Source organism: Thermobia domestica, chromosome 7 (genome assembly GCF_964235325.1).
Source record: "Thermobia domestica chromosome 7, izTheDome1.hap1.1, whole genome shotgun sequence".
Lineage (NCBI taxonomy): Eukaryota > Metazoa > Arthropoda > Insecta > Zygentoma > Lepismatidae > Thermobia > Thermobia domestica.
Window position 1 is genome coordinate 20,690,486 of NC_137460.1, and position 17,565 is coordinate 20,708,050.

Below are 17,565 nucleotides of genomic sequence, written 5' to 3' on the forward strand. Positions count from 1 at the left end.
GCCCTTACCAAGCACTCGGCGGAAAACTGTATACGCCTAGTTATGTCTACCTTACTAGAATTCTCTCCCACTGACTCCATATCAATGCGCTCTAGCTAGGTTATGCAAACGAATTTCTTCTCTAGTCCTGCCCACCACTCGTGCCATATTGGGGAACATTTGCAACTTGCTTTCTGGATGCGCCTCGTAGTTAAGAGATTCTCAAAGAAAATGTCGTCCTTATTTTTATGTAAATCTACTCTACAGCTTGGGTTTCCTGAGATTACACGGATTTGAAGTATGTTAGGTTACACTATAAGACATTTCATAGGTAAATTTACAAAAAAGTATTGGCAATCTGTTTGCCAAGCCTCTATGTAAATCAATTTACACCTATAAAGTAAAATTACTAATATGATATAGTGTAAAATTACATTTTTGTCAATAAAAATGTCGTATTTTCTTATAAATTTACTGTAAATTTTTAAAAAAACAGCATATTTTGTAATTTAATCTAAGGAAATGTATATCAACTTACAAAATGAAGGATAAATGATTCTACATTGATATTTGGCAATTTAAACTACAGATTTTTTTCCAGGGTAGTTAAGTCTAGTTTAGCTAGGGTAAGTGTAGCTTCAGATAGGTTAGATTAGCTTCGGTTGTTTATTATTTTACCTTTATTTACATCCTGTTTTGTCAGCTTGACTCATACTTAAAAAATATCAACTTGTAGTAATTTTGTTTATCAATACGTAAACTCAGGCCCGCAACCAACCACAGAGGTTTGAGGGGCATGAATATGTTAGGGGGGCGAAGTCATTAAAATTTTTTCTTACAAATAGCTAAATTGTGTTTTTTGTATTAATAGTAGCATTTTGTGTTAAGGTCTGGAGCAGCCACGAAAAAGTTTAGGGGGCCCGGCCCTCCTAGCCCCCCTCTGGTTGCGGGCCTACGTAAACTTATTCAGGTCGTAAATGAAGGTAAGAAGCAGTGATGTGCCGTAAACTATAATTTTACGTCTACGCGATTGTCTACTGTAATCTATACGTAATCTACATTACACCTTTTCCCGTGTAGACTATGTAGACAACCACTATCAAATGTAAGGAACAATTTCGTTGCTCGTTTGTTCATATTTCCTCATTCAGTTGTTTTGCTTCGGCGCAGCGAAAGATTAGGGAAACGATCGAGCACTGCTTTTATAATGAAATTTACAAAACTAATTCTCACCTGTGAGCTTTCAGTCTTGAATATGCTGTATTTGCCAATTTTTTCTTGCATATTTACAAAATGCATAATATTTTTCATTTTCCTTCATCAAGACGAAACTAGGTATTCGAAAGTTACTATTCGCTGGTCTAGGCATTTTATTTTGTACGCAATTTCGCAAGGTAACGACAAAAGAAAGCTCCTTTATTGTCCACGACACCATATTAAATTACGTGTTGTTGACATATTCTACATAGTCTACGTTGTTTACATTGTCTACGTATAGTTGACACGTAAACGTAAACTATCGTTTTTTACGCGTAGACGCACATCTCTGGTAAGAAGTGTGAGCTCGTTACCCCAATGTCGGACCATCCCTACTCCCTGACCCAAGTTGCAAATGCCTAATTTGTATCTTATTGTATTATATTTACATTTAGTTTCTTTTGTTTAATTGCAGGGGACATGACTGGTCGTTTCTCTGTATATACGATATACGAAGGCCATGAAATTATGTTCCATGTTTCAACTATGTTGCCTTACTCAAAGGATAACCGTCAACAGGTAATGTTTTTACATGATTTTCTTTCACTTAAAATTGTTCAACCTCTGTCCTAAAATCTTGCTACGTTAATTTACCAGTAATTCATTTTTCTTAGGTCATTCAATGATGAAATTTTGCATAGCGACAATACAATATTCCATTGTTACTTTTTTATATATATTTTTCTGCATATTTTATTATCTTGTTTCATTTCAAAGATCTATATCAGTCTTTTCGTATGCTACCAGCTTTACCCTTGAGTAAAACGGAATTATCTAGTTCACACAGGTCTATATTATTATTACATTCACAAGTTCAAATAAAATTTCACATTTACATGATTTTTTTTTTCATAGCACATTTAAAAAAATAAAATGAAACATTTTTGAAAAGCATGTTTAAAAAAATAGAAATAAAATCAAATCATACTAAACAATAAAAAATAAAATAATATTTTTAAAAAACGTGTTTTCTTTTAAAAAGTTAACAATTAAAATAAAACAAATGGTACTAAAGTGTTTTAGAAAATCTGTTTTCAAAAGAATATTTTTTAGAATATATATATACTTATGAATGGTTAAAGAGAAAAGCATAAGAAACACTAGCATGTAGAATTAAGCATGAGAAATAAAGGATTTATTATTTGATTGTATATTAGAGTGCTCCCCATGCTTTTTTTAAAGTCATGCTTAGATCGAAAAATAATTTTCTTGGAAGCAGAATTGAGTTGAGTTGAGTTTAACGTCCTTTTCAGCAGCGAGGCTATATGAGACGTGGACCTACTGATTAACGTGGAATCCGAACGACATGAGCTCCCGCCGGGAATCGAACCCGGTCCAAAGGCGCTTTTATACTTTTCATTACGATCTGTTTTATTTTGTTTACTTTTTTTTTAAAGAAAGTATTTCAATATATATTATGACTGCTTGCTAAGCCCAAATCTGCGGCCTTCAAGAGAATTACCGGTACTTCAAAAAAAAAAAAATACTTATGCATGGTTCAAAAGAAAAGCATGAGGAGCAGTATCATGTACAGTTAAGCATGAGAAATAAAGAATTTATAAATTGATCGTGTATGAGAACGCTCCCCCATGCTTTTCTTTTTACATAAAGAGAAACAAAGCATTAAAGTAATTATTTTTGCACTTTTCATTAGAATTTGTTTAATTTCGTTTGCTACTTTTTTAAAACAAAACATTTTTTTAAAGAAAAAATATTACTATTTGCTAGGCCCAAACCTTCGACCTTCTCTACACTATAGGTTAAAAATCGAGTTCATGTTCAATTAAAAGCTGTGATTCTTTACTTGTCCTAATAATAAACAGCAGAGGACGCTTATATTCAGCATTATCATTATCAATTTTCAAAGAATCGAATTGAAACAATACATTTTAAGTCGCAATTAAGCCGTCATAAAATATACTGTTGTGGAAATACACAAACATTAATGTTCACATCAAAATATGATTACGTCTTGTGTCCTGTCTTGAAATAATTAAATTGAAAGAATCCAGTTTTAAATTTGTAATTAAATTGTCACAATAGTTTAAACCTACAAATTACCTGCATACTAGCGACATCTGTTATTGACATCAGGCAGGGAGCTAGCGACATCTATTATCATGGCTGTGTACTGTTAAGAATTAGCATTTTTAATGCCAACGCTGTAGTTACACTGGCCCGACAATTCCAGGTAATGTGTGAAGAAATTAGGTTTGGTAGTACAGCGTTAACTCAACTTCATAAAAACAAGAGGCAAAGTTCATGAACGAAAAAAAGGAGTCATCTGGAAAGCTTCCAAGCAAAAAATGTCGATGGAACTCTTTAGGAGCTGACCACACGTACCCTGCTTCGAGATTTGCGTGATGTTGTTGTGACATTTACTATAATGTACCTAAATAAGTTGTGACTTGAACTTGTAAATCTACGAGGACAATGTCAAAAGTTTTCCGGTCTCGCACCGAAATATCACACCAGGGGAAGATTTAATAAGCTGTTCGTGCCATATAGCACCAGTACCATCTATGCAAGAAATAGAGTGTCAGTTTCAACTGTCTAGCAACATCAGTTCGTTGGAGGCAGTCATTTGAATCAGTTGAGCTCTTTCTGAATGATAATGCTCTAGTCTAGGGCGCAAATATTTCAAGGTCAGACGCACTCGCCAATCCAAAAATCATGGCCGCCAGTATTTCTCAAGTACAAATTATGAGAGGTCCCCCCCTCCGCATTTGGTTTGACAAAGAAAGAGATTACATCAGGGCATAAAATTTCAAAACCAGACAATTAGATTCAGGATAATCAATTTTGAATTAGACAATTCATATACATGCTAACAAAAAAAACTTAAGACTTTACGTTTGTGTAACGCTCCCTCTGTCTCTGCACTGAAGTACCAATTATCGATTGCAGTTTTCGAATAAAAGTCCTTAACTGAAGTGCCGTTGATGGAAGTTGTCAGCAAATCATCCAGTGTGTCAGTCTTCGGTGAATTACTGTACGCACTCTTTAACTCTGGTGAGACTTCTGAAACCTTTCTCACATGAAGCAGTTTTTACAGGTAAAACTGGACAAAATGTAACAATTGGAAGCAAATTTGGAAATCTTATAATGAAATTTGCACTGTAAATCTTTTTCAGTGTCTGATTCAACGTCACTGATGAAAACGAAAGTTTATATTCTGTCCTTTCTGCTAAGACAAGGTCTACTTTTTCACTGTATAAATCTGGTTGCAAGTACCGTACTTAAAAAGCAGTTTTATTTCTTCCACACCAAATTCAAGGATTTTTCCTTTAGGAAGCCAACTCAAAGTGTCAAATATATGAAGGGACAGAACTATCTATGATAATACAGATTGAAACCGTTCTGTTATATAACATTTTTACATTCTTGATTAAATTTCGTCTTATACTCTGGAACTCCTGCCTGTGAGTGTAGGTAGAAACCATTCCTACTGAACACTGACCGCCAGCAATAAATTTCTAGTCGCTAATGGCGACCGGAAATTTTGCTCCCTGCTCTAGTCTATACGATTATTATTGCTAAGGCTGCAGTGCTAAATTTGAGCTGTAGGGTGGGACTGAATTTCCTTGAATCCATAGTCTATCACTGCAGCCTTGGGAACAACAATCGTGTGGACTGGAGCATCATCATGCAATAAGATCTCAACATGCAGTGAATGATTCAAATGACTGCTTTCAATGAACCGACGCAGCTAGACAGTTGAAGCCGACACATTGTTTATTCTATAAATGACACTAAAATGTCATGGACGGCTTATTGCCAGTGGCGTAATATTCTATCTCGGGCCGGAAACTTTCGTAAATACCCTCGTACATTTTCAAGTTTAAGAAGTATGTTTAAATTACTGCACTACGTATTTGACTATCCATTCACTCTACCAGCGACTCTAGTGTAATAAAACGGAAATTGTAACTCTGGATCATTTACATTTACTACTGACAGAAGCGACATAATGCGGCGTAACTCTTGATCAATTACGTTTACAACCGACAGTTGCGATGCCATGCGGTGCAACTGTAAAACTGTTGATTACATGAGAGTCAACTTCGACATTCTCAGCGAGTGATAATACTATGCAGCGCAACTCTGGATCAATTAGGTTTACTACGAATAGTAGCGACACCATGCGGAGCAGCTGTAAAATTTTTGCTTTCACCTGAGTCAACAGCCCTTCACACTGATTGTCGATTATACAGTAGCACCTCATATTTACGTAGAAATCTTATGTCATTAGTTGGGTACATATTTCCCAGACCTTCTACTACTGGAAGAAAAGAGTTTGTTTAGTGGTCATCGCGGTCACTTAACTTCAATCCCCATGAACTTAGGTCTCAACCTCGTGAACTTTGCATATGGACTTCTGTGGACGGGCCTTAAACACGTGGACTTAGATCCATGGATATAGATTTCAACTCCATGGACAACCTCACATAAATCTCGACACCGTGAACTCACCAAGTTGCTACTTGGTTGGTATTTCCCCAACATTTAAGTAGAAGAAGAAGTTTTGTTTAATGGACATCTCGCTCACTCGACTTCAACCTCATAGACTTTGTCATATGACCTTCAATCCCATGAACTTTACCATATGGACCTCAACCAAATGGACTTGGGAATATAGACCTCAACCCCATCGGCAATGCTACATAGACCTCGACTTGGTGTACTTTGCCAGCTGCTACTTGGGTGATATATTTCACAAACATGGAGTGGAATAAAAGAGTTTTTCTTAATAATCATCTCGGTCACTTGACTTTAACCCTATGGTCTTTGCCGTATGGAGCACAGCCTCGTGGACTTTACTATGGACTTGCATGGGGACTTTACTATATGGGCTTTAACTACATGGACTCTGCCATATATACCTCAATTGCATGGAAATGCCACATGGGCCTAGACCCCGTGAACTTTGCCAGTTGCTACTTGGGTGGTATATTTCACCAACATGGAGTGGAATAAAATGGCTTGTTTAATGGTCATCTCGATCACTTGACTTCAACTTCATATGGACTTTTGTCATATGGACCTCAACTCTGTAGATTTCTCTATATGGGCATCAATAACATGGATTTTACCGTATAAACCTCAACCACATGAACTTTGCCAAATTAACTTTACATCTGTGGACATCACCTTTTTTTTTCTTAACCTTTTAAGGCTTTTCCTATTTTCATGAATCATGATAGGTGTTTCCTTTTAGCTTCAAGTTTATAACAAGGTCAAAGATAAACGAAATAATCCTCCAACTTAAGAAAAGCCCTTCCCTCGCTTCTACTTTGCAAGGTACCATAAGAGTAATGTTCATAAGTCATTTTATTAGTTTTTAGAATCTATATAGCCAACTTATCCAATAAATACATAGCATTCAGATTTTATGATTGTAGTCTTTCAAGCTTCATGGTATAAAATGAGTTTTTTTCTTATGTTTTCCAGGTAGAACGCAAGAGGCATATAGGAAATGACATAGTAAATATAGTTTTCTTGGACGGTGGGCCCGGACAGATGTCCCATTTCAACCCGTCTTTTATTAAATCCCAATTTACTCGTATCCTTTCCATTGCATCAATAAAAATACAAGTGATTGTATGTATCAGACAGTAAGTATTGATGTTTTGAATTAATATTAGATTGATGCATAAGTTTAAAGCATTTTTTTTTTTTTTTATCGTTGTGAACTTTTGTGTCTGTACTTTATTTCAGACGAACATAAACTAAAAACTAATCACTACGCAGCAAGCAGTGATTTTTGTTAGTAGGAGTCCATATATTGGGGAAAGGGATCCAAAACTACAATCCACTAGTATGTAGAACTTATCAGGGGCGGACTGGCCCACCCTGCTACCCTGCAAATGCAGGGTGGGCCCCCCAAACAGGTGGGCCCCCTCCACCAATTTTAATAAGATGTGCTCAATTAAACCCACCAGCATAAAAAATATGGCAGGGTAACTCCCGCAAACTAGTGTTTTGCATAAAAAAAACGTAAAGTCAAACTTTCATGAACAGACCTTATTCTTCTTCACGTTTATCGACTTGAAAAGGTTCCATTTATGAGATAATCGGGCGATTCTCTGGCAAGTGGTCCATTGTTAGTAAATTTTCAAAATTAATTTGAAACTATGATGTTTATGTTTTTCTATTAAGAAATAGTGTAACTATATACTGAGACATTTAAAATCTTTTTGAAAAATATATTTACTAGGTTTTGACCACATAAACTTTATCTGTTCTACACCACGCTCAATGCTGTTTACATATCCCAATTTTCAAATAACTTTCAAACTAAATTCTAAATCTGTAATTATATGAACAATAGCAAAAAATATGAAGTGAGCCTTTGGCAAAAATTTGATAATTTTGTTTTAATTAATGTTTGATTCTGGTAGGCAAAAATCGTAGTTTTCTCATTTCATGTTTCGCTGTCCCGTGCGTAACGGAAAACATGTATTTTTCGTGTTTCTTTTGTAATTGTAGAAGATAAAGTATTGAAACTTTTGGTCCAAAGTAGAATTATTATTAGCCTGTTAGTGGTACTTATTAAATTTGTTTATTATCACCCTTATTTATTTTATGCGTTATCGAAATGTTGTCCCGTGCGTAACGTTACGCACGGGACATTTACAGATTTATGCAAGAAAGTGAATAAAATCAAGTTATTCAGGTTTCAATACGTGTTTATTGTTATTGAGATTAAACAATGAAGAATGAACTTTTATATTAACTCAAAGAAACATAAATTTGCTGAGAGAAACTAAATCAAATATAACTAAACATAACTACCAAAATAGTTTACGTTAAGTTACATAGAAACATTTACCACGTAGCTCAAAAACGAATTATCATGATAAATCACATTTTTTTTTCTTTTTATTACAAAGGTAGGTATCTAAGTTGGTTCGACAGTCTTGTTGGGGACGAATGGATTCTCTTCAACACTCTTTAAGTTCTTTACAAAAACGGCTATTGGTTCTGGAATTTTATAGTATATTTTTTTACCCTTTATCCGCAAATTTGGTGCTTTAAGTATATTTAAAACTTGACCAAATGAGTTCATCAATACAAAACTTCGTACAACTGCTGTCTATGTATTTCGGATTTGTTACTCTAATGTCCTCATCTTCTTCTACATCACTTTCAGACACATACATACTGATATTTAATCCTATTTCTGGAAGAACCACAATCAAATTTCACTAGGAAAATTACACCTGGTTTAATATTGTCCATTCTGACCTCGACAGTTGGAAGGTTGGAATATCATTATGAACATAGTCTTCAAAGTTGTATTCTGAATTAATGTCGCTCTCATCATTTGATGAATATATCATTCTGTACACTGGTACTCTTTTCGTTTTTCTTGAACCAATCTAACTTGAATTACCTTGTTCTTCACATTTTAGAGTGTTTTCCTCTTCTAAATAGCAAACAATGCGGAATGAGTTTCGCAAAAGAAACGTGAGAGTAAAAAAGTTAATCTTTTAACTTGTCTATAACGCTGCATCCTCACTTTATTTTTCTGTCTCACCTTGTTCCTATATTTAAGTGTATATTTTCTAGCCATTTCAGCGCCACTGATTGCTTTTGTTGATTGATTTAGTTCATCACTGACAATATTACTTGGAACAGAGTTACTTGCCTGTGAATCCATATTACTTATTTAAAAAAACTCACCCTAAAGCAAATCTTCACTATGAAGTAACAAACAATCATACCAAATAACCAAAAACCAACTCTTTCCCTTCAATTGACTTTCCCACATTTCACCTGACAATGGCAACGGTCAAACGACTAAACGTTTAGTAGGCAGCACAGAGGATCGACAGCTCAACAATTGTACAGCTTATGTGGTTTGAACGCCTCCAATCAGCGCTCAGACAAATACCTCAAAGACATGGTAATAACATTAAGCGAGTTGCCTAGCAAAGTTCGACTTTGATACTTTGGAATGTAATTTAATTCATTTAAATTAAATTATGGATGCAATTTTTTATGCTTGTTAATGTCCAAATGTTAATCTTAAAATATCAATCTCTTTAGTAAGGATATTGCATAAGAATAGTATTAGAACAACCAAACAATTGCATGGTTACTTTTCTGTCCCGTGCGTAACGGTGAGTCGAAAAAGAAAACACAATGGGAAACTAATTAAATTATATTTTTCAATTTAAAAATATAATGCACAGTAAGAAGAATGATTGTAGAACATAAGTGATGGCATACAAAATGGAAATGCTATCATAAATCGCAGAGAATGACCAATGAAACTGAGGTTGTCAAATGAGCTTTTTGTCTGAGTCCCGTGCGTAACGCTTAATTTTGGCTTATAACTCAAAGTTGAAATTGTTTTGAGTGTTTCATTTTACTTAACTATGCGCTAATAATTTTCCTTCTAATTTTGACATGCTTTTTATTTTATTTGAAAATACATTTTTGTTTAAAAAAGCAGTTTTTGTGTACAAATGTCCCGTGCGTAACGCTGAGAATCGCCCAATCAGGCCCTAAAACATTGCGGGGTTTGTGATACAGCAGCTGTTAAAAACGAGCACGTTAACTACTACTTTTTTAAATATAAGAAACACAGTAGATTTCAGGCTGTTATTGGATTTGGATACCGTTGTCTACTCCGATCCTTTTACAAGCTGGCAAGTGGTGATGTTTTAAAGAAACAATAGTTTCGTAGATATTGTTATTGTGGAAAGTGGAGGTGGAGCCGGAACGCTTTTGAACTGCATTGTCCTCAGACCAAGCTTCGAAGAAAGAAATCGGATCAGGCTTCGTTTTTTTTTTTTTTTTTTTTTCAGTGCGGTAAAGCGAAAAGAAATTAGTCGCCACTATCAACGATTGTTTTATACAAACTTCAAACAATTACTATGAAGTTGCTGCCCTCGGCTCGTGTTTTATTTGTATATTACATCGAAGAGCAAATCCGATAGCAGCAATTCAATTATTGGAACACCAGTTACGTGTCGTTTGTCGCGGAAGACAGATGTGGTTGTGTCAGTATGGATGGTAGGAGTGATTGTAAGATTACTGTAAATATAAAAGTGATGCTAAAAAGCGAGAACACAAACGATGATGTGATTTACAAAAAGCTGCATCTGACCCAAAACAACGTAGGCTATTTGAATCTGTGAAGCCCCAAGAAACAAATGAACGTAATGTGACTCATTCGAGTACTGCAGGACAGTTGCCAGGTAGTTTTTTTTTTGTTTTGTTTTGTTTTTCCGTCTAAGGTTTTTATAAATTATAATGTATACACCACGTCTTTGGATGATTTCAGTCAATTGTAGCTTATCTTTTATGGCTATTTTTACCTGAAATTACACAACTTTAACAGGCGAACACGAAATTAACTGAACTGTTTGCTGCCGCGTAGTGCTTTCAAACGGGTCAGATCAGGCTTTCATGGGTCAGGGGTCGAGTCAAGCCTGCCTGAGACACGGGTCGGGTCAAGTCACCTACGCTAGGGTCAGGGCTGCTCTAGCCACGGATCGGCTCGGGTCAACTTTCTTATGCGCCGTTTCGGCTAAATCCTTCTCGGGTTGAGAGGGTCGGGTCGAGTTGAACGTCAACCCAGCCCGACTCATGACCCGAATAGGTTTTAGCCGAAACGACTCATAAGTTGGCCAGGGCCGACCCGTGGCTAGAGGAGCCCTGACCCGACCTGTGACTCAAGGAGGTTCGACTCGAGCCCTGACTATTTATGGATTCGAAGATAGACGGTAATACATATGAAGAATGCCAAGTACATTTTTTACATCTTTATACAGTGGGCCCTCATTTCAGTTTAGCAGGGTGGGCCCTATGGTTGCCAGTCCGCCCCTGGAACTTATGCAGTATTGAACGGGTATTATTATGCAGCTGAAAAGACTATAAGTAATGAGGAAAATGATAGTACTCGATTGTTTTCATAAGAGAAAGCATAGAGATGAAGTGCAAGATGAAATGTCGGTGCTACTTCAATCATTTCCCTGTTAAACAAGTAAAGTTTTATTGAGAGTGTACAAATGTATATTGTGTTAGAAAGTTTTTGGGAGGAGGGGTCCGTAAGCAGTAGGCATCCCGTAGATGTGTTCCTGCTATGTAGTACCTTTTCGTTCATTGTCGAGAATTGTTTTCCAGTGCTGAGGCAATGTTTTGAGTTCACGCCTGAATAAATTGGGCAATTTGAAGTTAAAGAAGTTTCCAAGCTTAATTTAAAGAACTATTCGTTTGCGAAGGAGTTTCCTTGAAAGTTGTTGAATAGAGAGCGATAAAAATGGAATTCCATGAGCGCAAAATCGAGGGAGTAAGGTGGATGTGAAATAATACAACCTCTGCGGAAGGTAGGATGCATTATCTTGTTGTAGCAGTATTTTATGCATCAGGTCAATATCCTTGAATTGCTTCGCAAGGCGTCCGGGCTGTTGCCAATAAAATATCAAGGGCGATGATAAAATTCCTGGAAAAGAATTCGCAATACACAAATCCTTATTTGTACAATATGTCGGATGCAAAATTACCTGTGTAGCTTTTGTACAGTGAGTTGATCTTTTTGTTAGAGCTTAGTCGTTTCTTTATTTCTTGATGTTGATAAAGCCACGATTTCTCGTTTCACCTGTGATGATATTGGACAAGAATTCAAACACAACAAATCCGTTTTTTTTTTTTTTTTTTGTTTCCTATTGGTAATTAACAGGATCACGTAGTGAGATTTATAAGGTTGTGTTGTTAGTAAGTACGTCCGTTATTCCGCACTATAACTCTCGAATGGATTCGAATTCTTTAATTCTGTTGTTTGGAACAGTTAACTGGAGAGATTATCTCGCGTGAGTTTGTTAATGGAGTTATATGTTAACGGATAACGGTGAATCCGCCTGAGTTTGGTGACGGATTAACGTATAACGTTGACTTTAACGGTGGTTATCTTATCTATATGCTATACATGGAAATATTTTCCGTGGTTTTTCTATACTGTCTTCATCACCAAATTTTATTTATTCTTTCTCTTATAAATACCACTAATTTAAATACAATAATTAACAAACGATATCAATAAAAAATACATTGTACTAATGGGAGTTTGGTTTTCTTGGCTGAGTGATAAGGCATATACTTCCTGTGCACGTGATCTATAGTTTGTTTCCTGGTGATGTACTTGCCTTTATGTACACTCATGTCCAAAATGATTTTCGCATATCTGTAACTGTCTTCTTCTAAGAATATAATTTAATAATGATTTTGCAGGGTACTTTTAATACTCATACTATGTGTATTATCGGGAACTCGTATGTTTGTGGTAATTTTCATAGGAAAAGAATTACAAATACGAAAATTAGAATGAGTAAAACAAGATGTTGCTAAAATGGGCAAGAAAGTTGTATTGCTCTTTTGACATGAAATTTAGCACATGCATGTCTTTGCCGATTATACACATATTAAAATTGTAAGAAACACCGGGCGATTTAGTTATCAAATTATATTCCTATAACAACATATTTATAGACATGTGAGAATAATTTTGGACATGAGTGTACAACTATATGTATCATCCCGGAGGAAACGTGTAAGTGAAAAAACGTATGTGTTATAATATTATCAGTATAAGTGATCATCGACCGGTGTTTCTTACAATTACTTTCCGCATGAAAATAAGAACTGTATATAAGCGGTCAGGACCTCACATACTGTTAGATATCAGACATCCTGCGGCGGCATTATGTAACCGGAAAAAGGCAGTATGTATGTATGTAGCGTATGATAGCCTATGCTCCGTACAGATTTCCATAGTAAACATGTGGATTCCGTATATTTATACAACATACCGCTGCCCAGAAAACGGATTTTTTTACAGTGCATTTATTTAAATAGAATCGTTAACAATCGACATTAATAAAAATACTAATTGATGTTTTCGCGACTGAGTGATTAATCCACATACTTTCTGTTCACGTGATCTATAGTTTGATTCCTGGTAATGTACTTGCCTTGGTGTGTATATACGCAAGTAATGGTTCTGATTCCATTTGAAAAAGTAAATCCTGTTTCATAGGTTGTGGTTCTGATCTCACTTTAAAAACTAAGTCCCGCCTCATAAGTAGTGGTTCTGATCTCACTTTAAAAACTAAGTCCCGCCTCATAAGTAGTGGTTCTGATCTCACTTTAAAAACTAAGTCCCGTCTCATAAGTAGTGGTTCTGATACCACTTTAAAAAGTAAGTCTCATCTCATAAGTAATGGTTCTGATCCCATTTTAAACAGTAAGTCCCGTCTGATAAGTAGTGGTTCTGATCCCACTTTAAACATCATGTCAGGTCTTATAAGTAATGGTTCTGATCCCATTTTAAAAAGTAAGTCCCGTCTTACAAATTGTTGTTCGGTAAAAAGTAAGTCCCGTCTTACAAATTGTTGTTCTGTATAAAGTAAGTCCCGTCTCATAAGTAATGGTTATAATCCCAGTTTAAACAGTAAGTCCTGTCCCATAAGTAGTGACCCTCGTGTAGTTTAGAAAGTAAGTTCTTCTTTAAGTAGTGGTTCTTATCCCACTTCAAAAAGTAAGTCTCATCTCATAAGGAGTGGTTCTGATCCCACTTTAAAAAGTAAGTCCCGTCTCATGAGTAGAGATTCTGATCACACCTTAAAAAGTAAGTCCCGTCTCATGAGTAGAGATTCTGATCACACCTTAAAAAGTAAGTCCCGTCTCATGAGTAGAGATTCTGATCACACCTTAAAAAGTAAGTCCCGTCTCATGAGTAGAGATTCTGATCACACCTTTAAAAGTAAGTCCCGTCTCATGAATAGAGATTCTGATCACACCTTAAAAAGTAAGTCCCGTCTCATGAGTAGAGATTCTGATCCCACTTAAAACCGTATGTCCTGTCCTATTTAGCCCTGATGCTAATAACGGATGTAAAAAAAAAACGAAATGAAATGAAATCTTTTAGTTTAACGTCCCACGATTATGCCCTTTAGGCTAAGGAAGACGATTAAGGTAAGTGAATGATGACGGAAGAATTGGTGGAATGAGGACGAGGAAGGAAACGGGAGTAACCCCCCCAAAAAAACCCACAGACACGATATTGTCCGCCACAAACTTACTTGGCCACGGGTCGAACCAGGAATCCCATGCACCAGAAGTTAAGTGTTCTACCACTGAGCCACCGTGCTTCACACAGATATCAATTATTGCCAACATTTACAGGTACCTTTCCCGCATTCACATGGTGGAAGTCAGAAAAATTCGCTAACATTTCAACCAGGGAGACTGATCCCGAATTTGAACCCAAAATCTCCAAATAGCAAAGCAAATCAGTAACAACTGGCCTGCCTACACTCTGTTGGTTTCAATCTTAGATATATAATTCTTTAATAATATGTATTGTTTCTCGCATATTTTATTTTTTCCTTGACTTGTATCCAAAGATGTGTTCGCATTGGTTACTTATGTACCTGAAGAGGACGCCTACCGATTGGCTATTTACTCAGAAGAATCTGTCCCGCTGTTTGGTCCCTCACTGCCTTGCCCTCCAGTTTTCAAAAACCATCAGGAATTCAGGGAGTTCTTGCTAGTCAAATGTAAGTACAGTTTTTTTTCTTTCTCTTTACTTTAATTATAAACTAGATCTACAATAAAGTATAATTCTAATAATGATAGATGTTAATTGTGTGGTAATTCCAAGATATTTTACTTAGTTTCACTAGTGTGACAGTTAAATGTTTAAGCATGAAAAAATAGAGTTGTTAGAAAATAATGAAGTACACTGGGAAACCCACTTAAGGTTAATTTACATATAGTCTGCCGTGCCCATGCCAAAGTCGTGCCGTGCCGTATCGCTAGTGCTTTCCACACCATTTCAATTGGTTTTGATCAACTTCGTGTCGCTTCGTGTGCTCCGAAGAAAGCCGAAGGATCGCGGCCAACGAGCCACGACCGTGCTGCTTTCTCTTCAAGGCGGCCTGTCGGGACACGGTTGGGAACGGCACAAACACGGAATTGAAAACGACAACCCAATGAATCTTCAATGCCAAAGTCTGGGAAAAAAAACTTGTGGACTACGGTATGGAAATGGCACACTGTGTGTGAATTAATCTTTAAGTGTTCCACAAGGTATTTGTGCTTCAATAGAAGAAATGGCCTGGGTATTGGCTTTCTGCTACCCATAGACTCTTCAAACTTTTCATTACCCGCAAGAAAGTATAATTCATATTAGCTATAAACCTATTTCACTTCATATCAGCCATAGCTAAAGCTCAATACTTGTTGTCTATAGATCAATTTCACTTTCTCTTAGATACAGGCAAGTTCAAATCTTATTCCATTTCCTATTAACCACATGAGCCACCTCGTGAACAAGTGGTTACCGTATACGCTTTCGGAGTAAGAGACCTGGGTTTGATTTTCGGCGGGAGCTCATGTGGTCCACGTTTCATATGACCTTGCTGCTAAAAGAACGCTAAACCTAAAATCAAAATCAAATCCTATTAGCCACATGTAAAGCTTAATAACCACTGCTTGTAGATCCATTTCACTTCCTGTTAGTTACACGCTAAGCTCAATATTACTATACCTATCTCACCCTATTATCGACAAGAGAAGTTCTATTCTTATTAACTATAGACCCATACTGCCTATTGAGCACACTTAAAGATAAATTCCTATTGCCTGTACATTAATCTCTCCATTCCCTATATTTGCTAAAGGAAAAGTTAAATTCCTATTAGCTATAGATTCAATTTTCCATTCCACTTTCTGTTAGCCAAAGGTAAAGTTCAGTTCCTATTGCCTAAAAATTCAATTTTCCCTTTCACTATCTGTTAGTCAAAAGTAACGTTCAATTCCTATTACATATAGATTCAATACTCTATTTCACTATAGAGGCCGCGGTGGCTCAATGGTTGAGCGTTCACCTCTGATGCATGGGGTCTCGGATTCACACCCTGCTCCCGCCAAGTGAACTTTGTAGTGGACAAAACCCTGTGTGTGGATTTTCTCTGGGTTCTCCCGTTTCCTCCCACTTTCTTCATATCACCATTTCATTCATTTCTCATCATCACCGTCTCCTTTAGCCTGGCCGGCATAACCGTGGGACGTAAAACTTAAAGATTTCATTTCATTCTCTATTTCACTATCTATTACCCAAAGGTAAATTCCTTTTTCCTATACATTTATTTCTCCATTTCAATGTTTGTTAGCCGAAGGTAAAGATCAATTCCTGTTAGTCATAGATTAATTTCTTCACTTCACTATCTGTCAGTCAAAGGTAAAGTTCAATTCCTATTATCTATACATTCTTTTCTCCATTTCACTGTCTCTTAGCCAAAGTTAAATTTCAATTCCTATTACCTACATATTCATTTCTCCATTTTTACTACCTGTTAGCCAAAGGAAAAAATTAATTCCTATTATCTATACTTTCATTTCTCCATTTCACTATCTGTTAACTAAAGGTTAAGATCAATTCCTATTACCTATACATTCATATCTCCATTTCACTGTCTGTTTCTGTTAGCACTTCCCATTAGTAACAGTCAAATATCAATACTGTAGATTTATTTCACTACTTATTAGCCACAAGTATATCCTAATTCCTGTTAGCCACAGGCAAAGCTCATCTCATAGATCCATTTAACTTCTTAAGAGCTTGGCACAGAATGCGGGCTGCGATCACGGACACGACGTCGCGAAATTCAAAAACGGGCTTCGATCTGGAAATGTCACACACATTAAGGCATGGTAGGGCGTGAGGATAGTTAAATAGGTCAGTTTCTCACCTCTTCTATGAGGCTTTCAATGTCCATTTCAACAGAGAACGCTACACAATATGCGGGCCACTGACTCGAAACTCAACTGACTGCTGACCGCTGCGTCCTGCTTGAGATCGTTATCACAGACTCGAGTGTGTTTGGCAAAAATGATGCAATATTAACAATACAGATTGGCGTTCAGTCCGCTGCGGACAAAGTTCGCAGAATGTGATCCCATCCCGCATTCTGTGTGCCAAGGCGTTTATTAGCCACAGGAAATGCTCAATACGTATTGGTTATAAAAGCTCAAGACTTATTGGTTACAAACGCCTCTGACCTATAAATCTACGTATTCCACTTTCTGTTAATCACATATAAAAGTTTAACTCATAAAAGTCACTGACTAATTTCACTATCTATTAGCTACAAACCTTAATTTTTATCATCTATAGATCTATTTTACTGTCTTTCATATTAGTCACAGGCAAAGCTCAATTTTTAATTATAGATCCATTTTATTTCCTATTAGTCACAAAGCCCAGTTTCCTGCTAGCTATAGGCATACCCAGTGATTTATTTGTGGATTTTGTAG

At 36.3% G+C, this 17,565-nt stretch overlaps 1 protein-coding gene across 1 annotated transcript in view; it reads left to right on the forward strand.

Annotated features, from left to right (window-relative positions):
* The window catches only part of LOC145689883 (GTPase-activating Rap/Ran-GAP domain-like protein 3), a 641,847-nt gene that overhangs the window by 544,599 nt on the left and 79,683 nt on the right, over positions 1-17,565 (forward strand). The window contains exons 10-12 of the mRNA XM_081764181.1: positions 1,652-1,755; positions 6,688-6,799; positions 14,652-14,804. Coding sequence (XP_081620307.1) covers positions 1,652-1,755; positions 6,688-6,799; positions 14,652-14,804 — 369 coding nt within the window. The remainder of the gene's footprint in view (positions 1-1,651; positions 1,756-6,687; positions 6,800-14,651; positions 14,805-17,565) is intronic.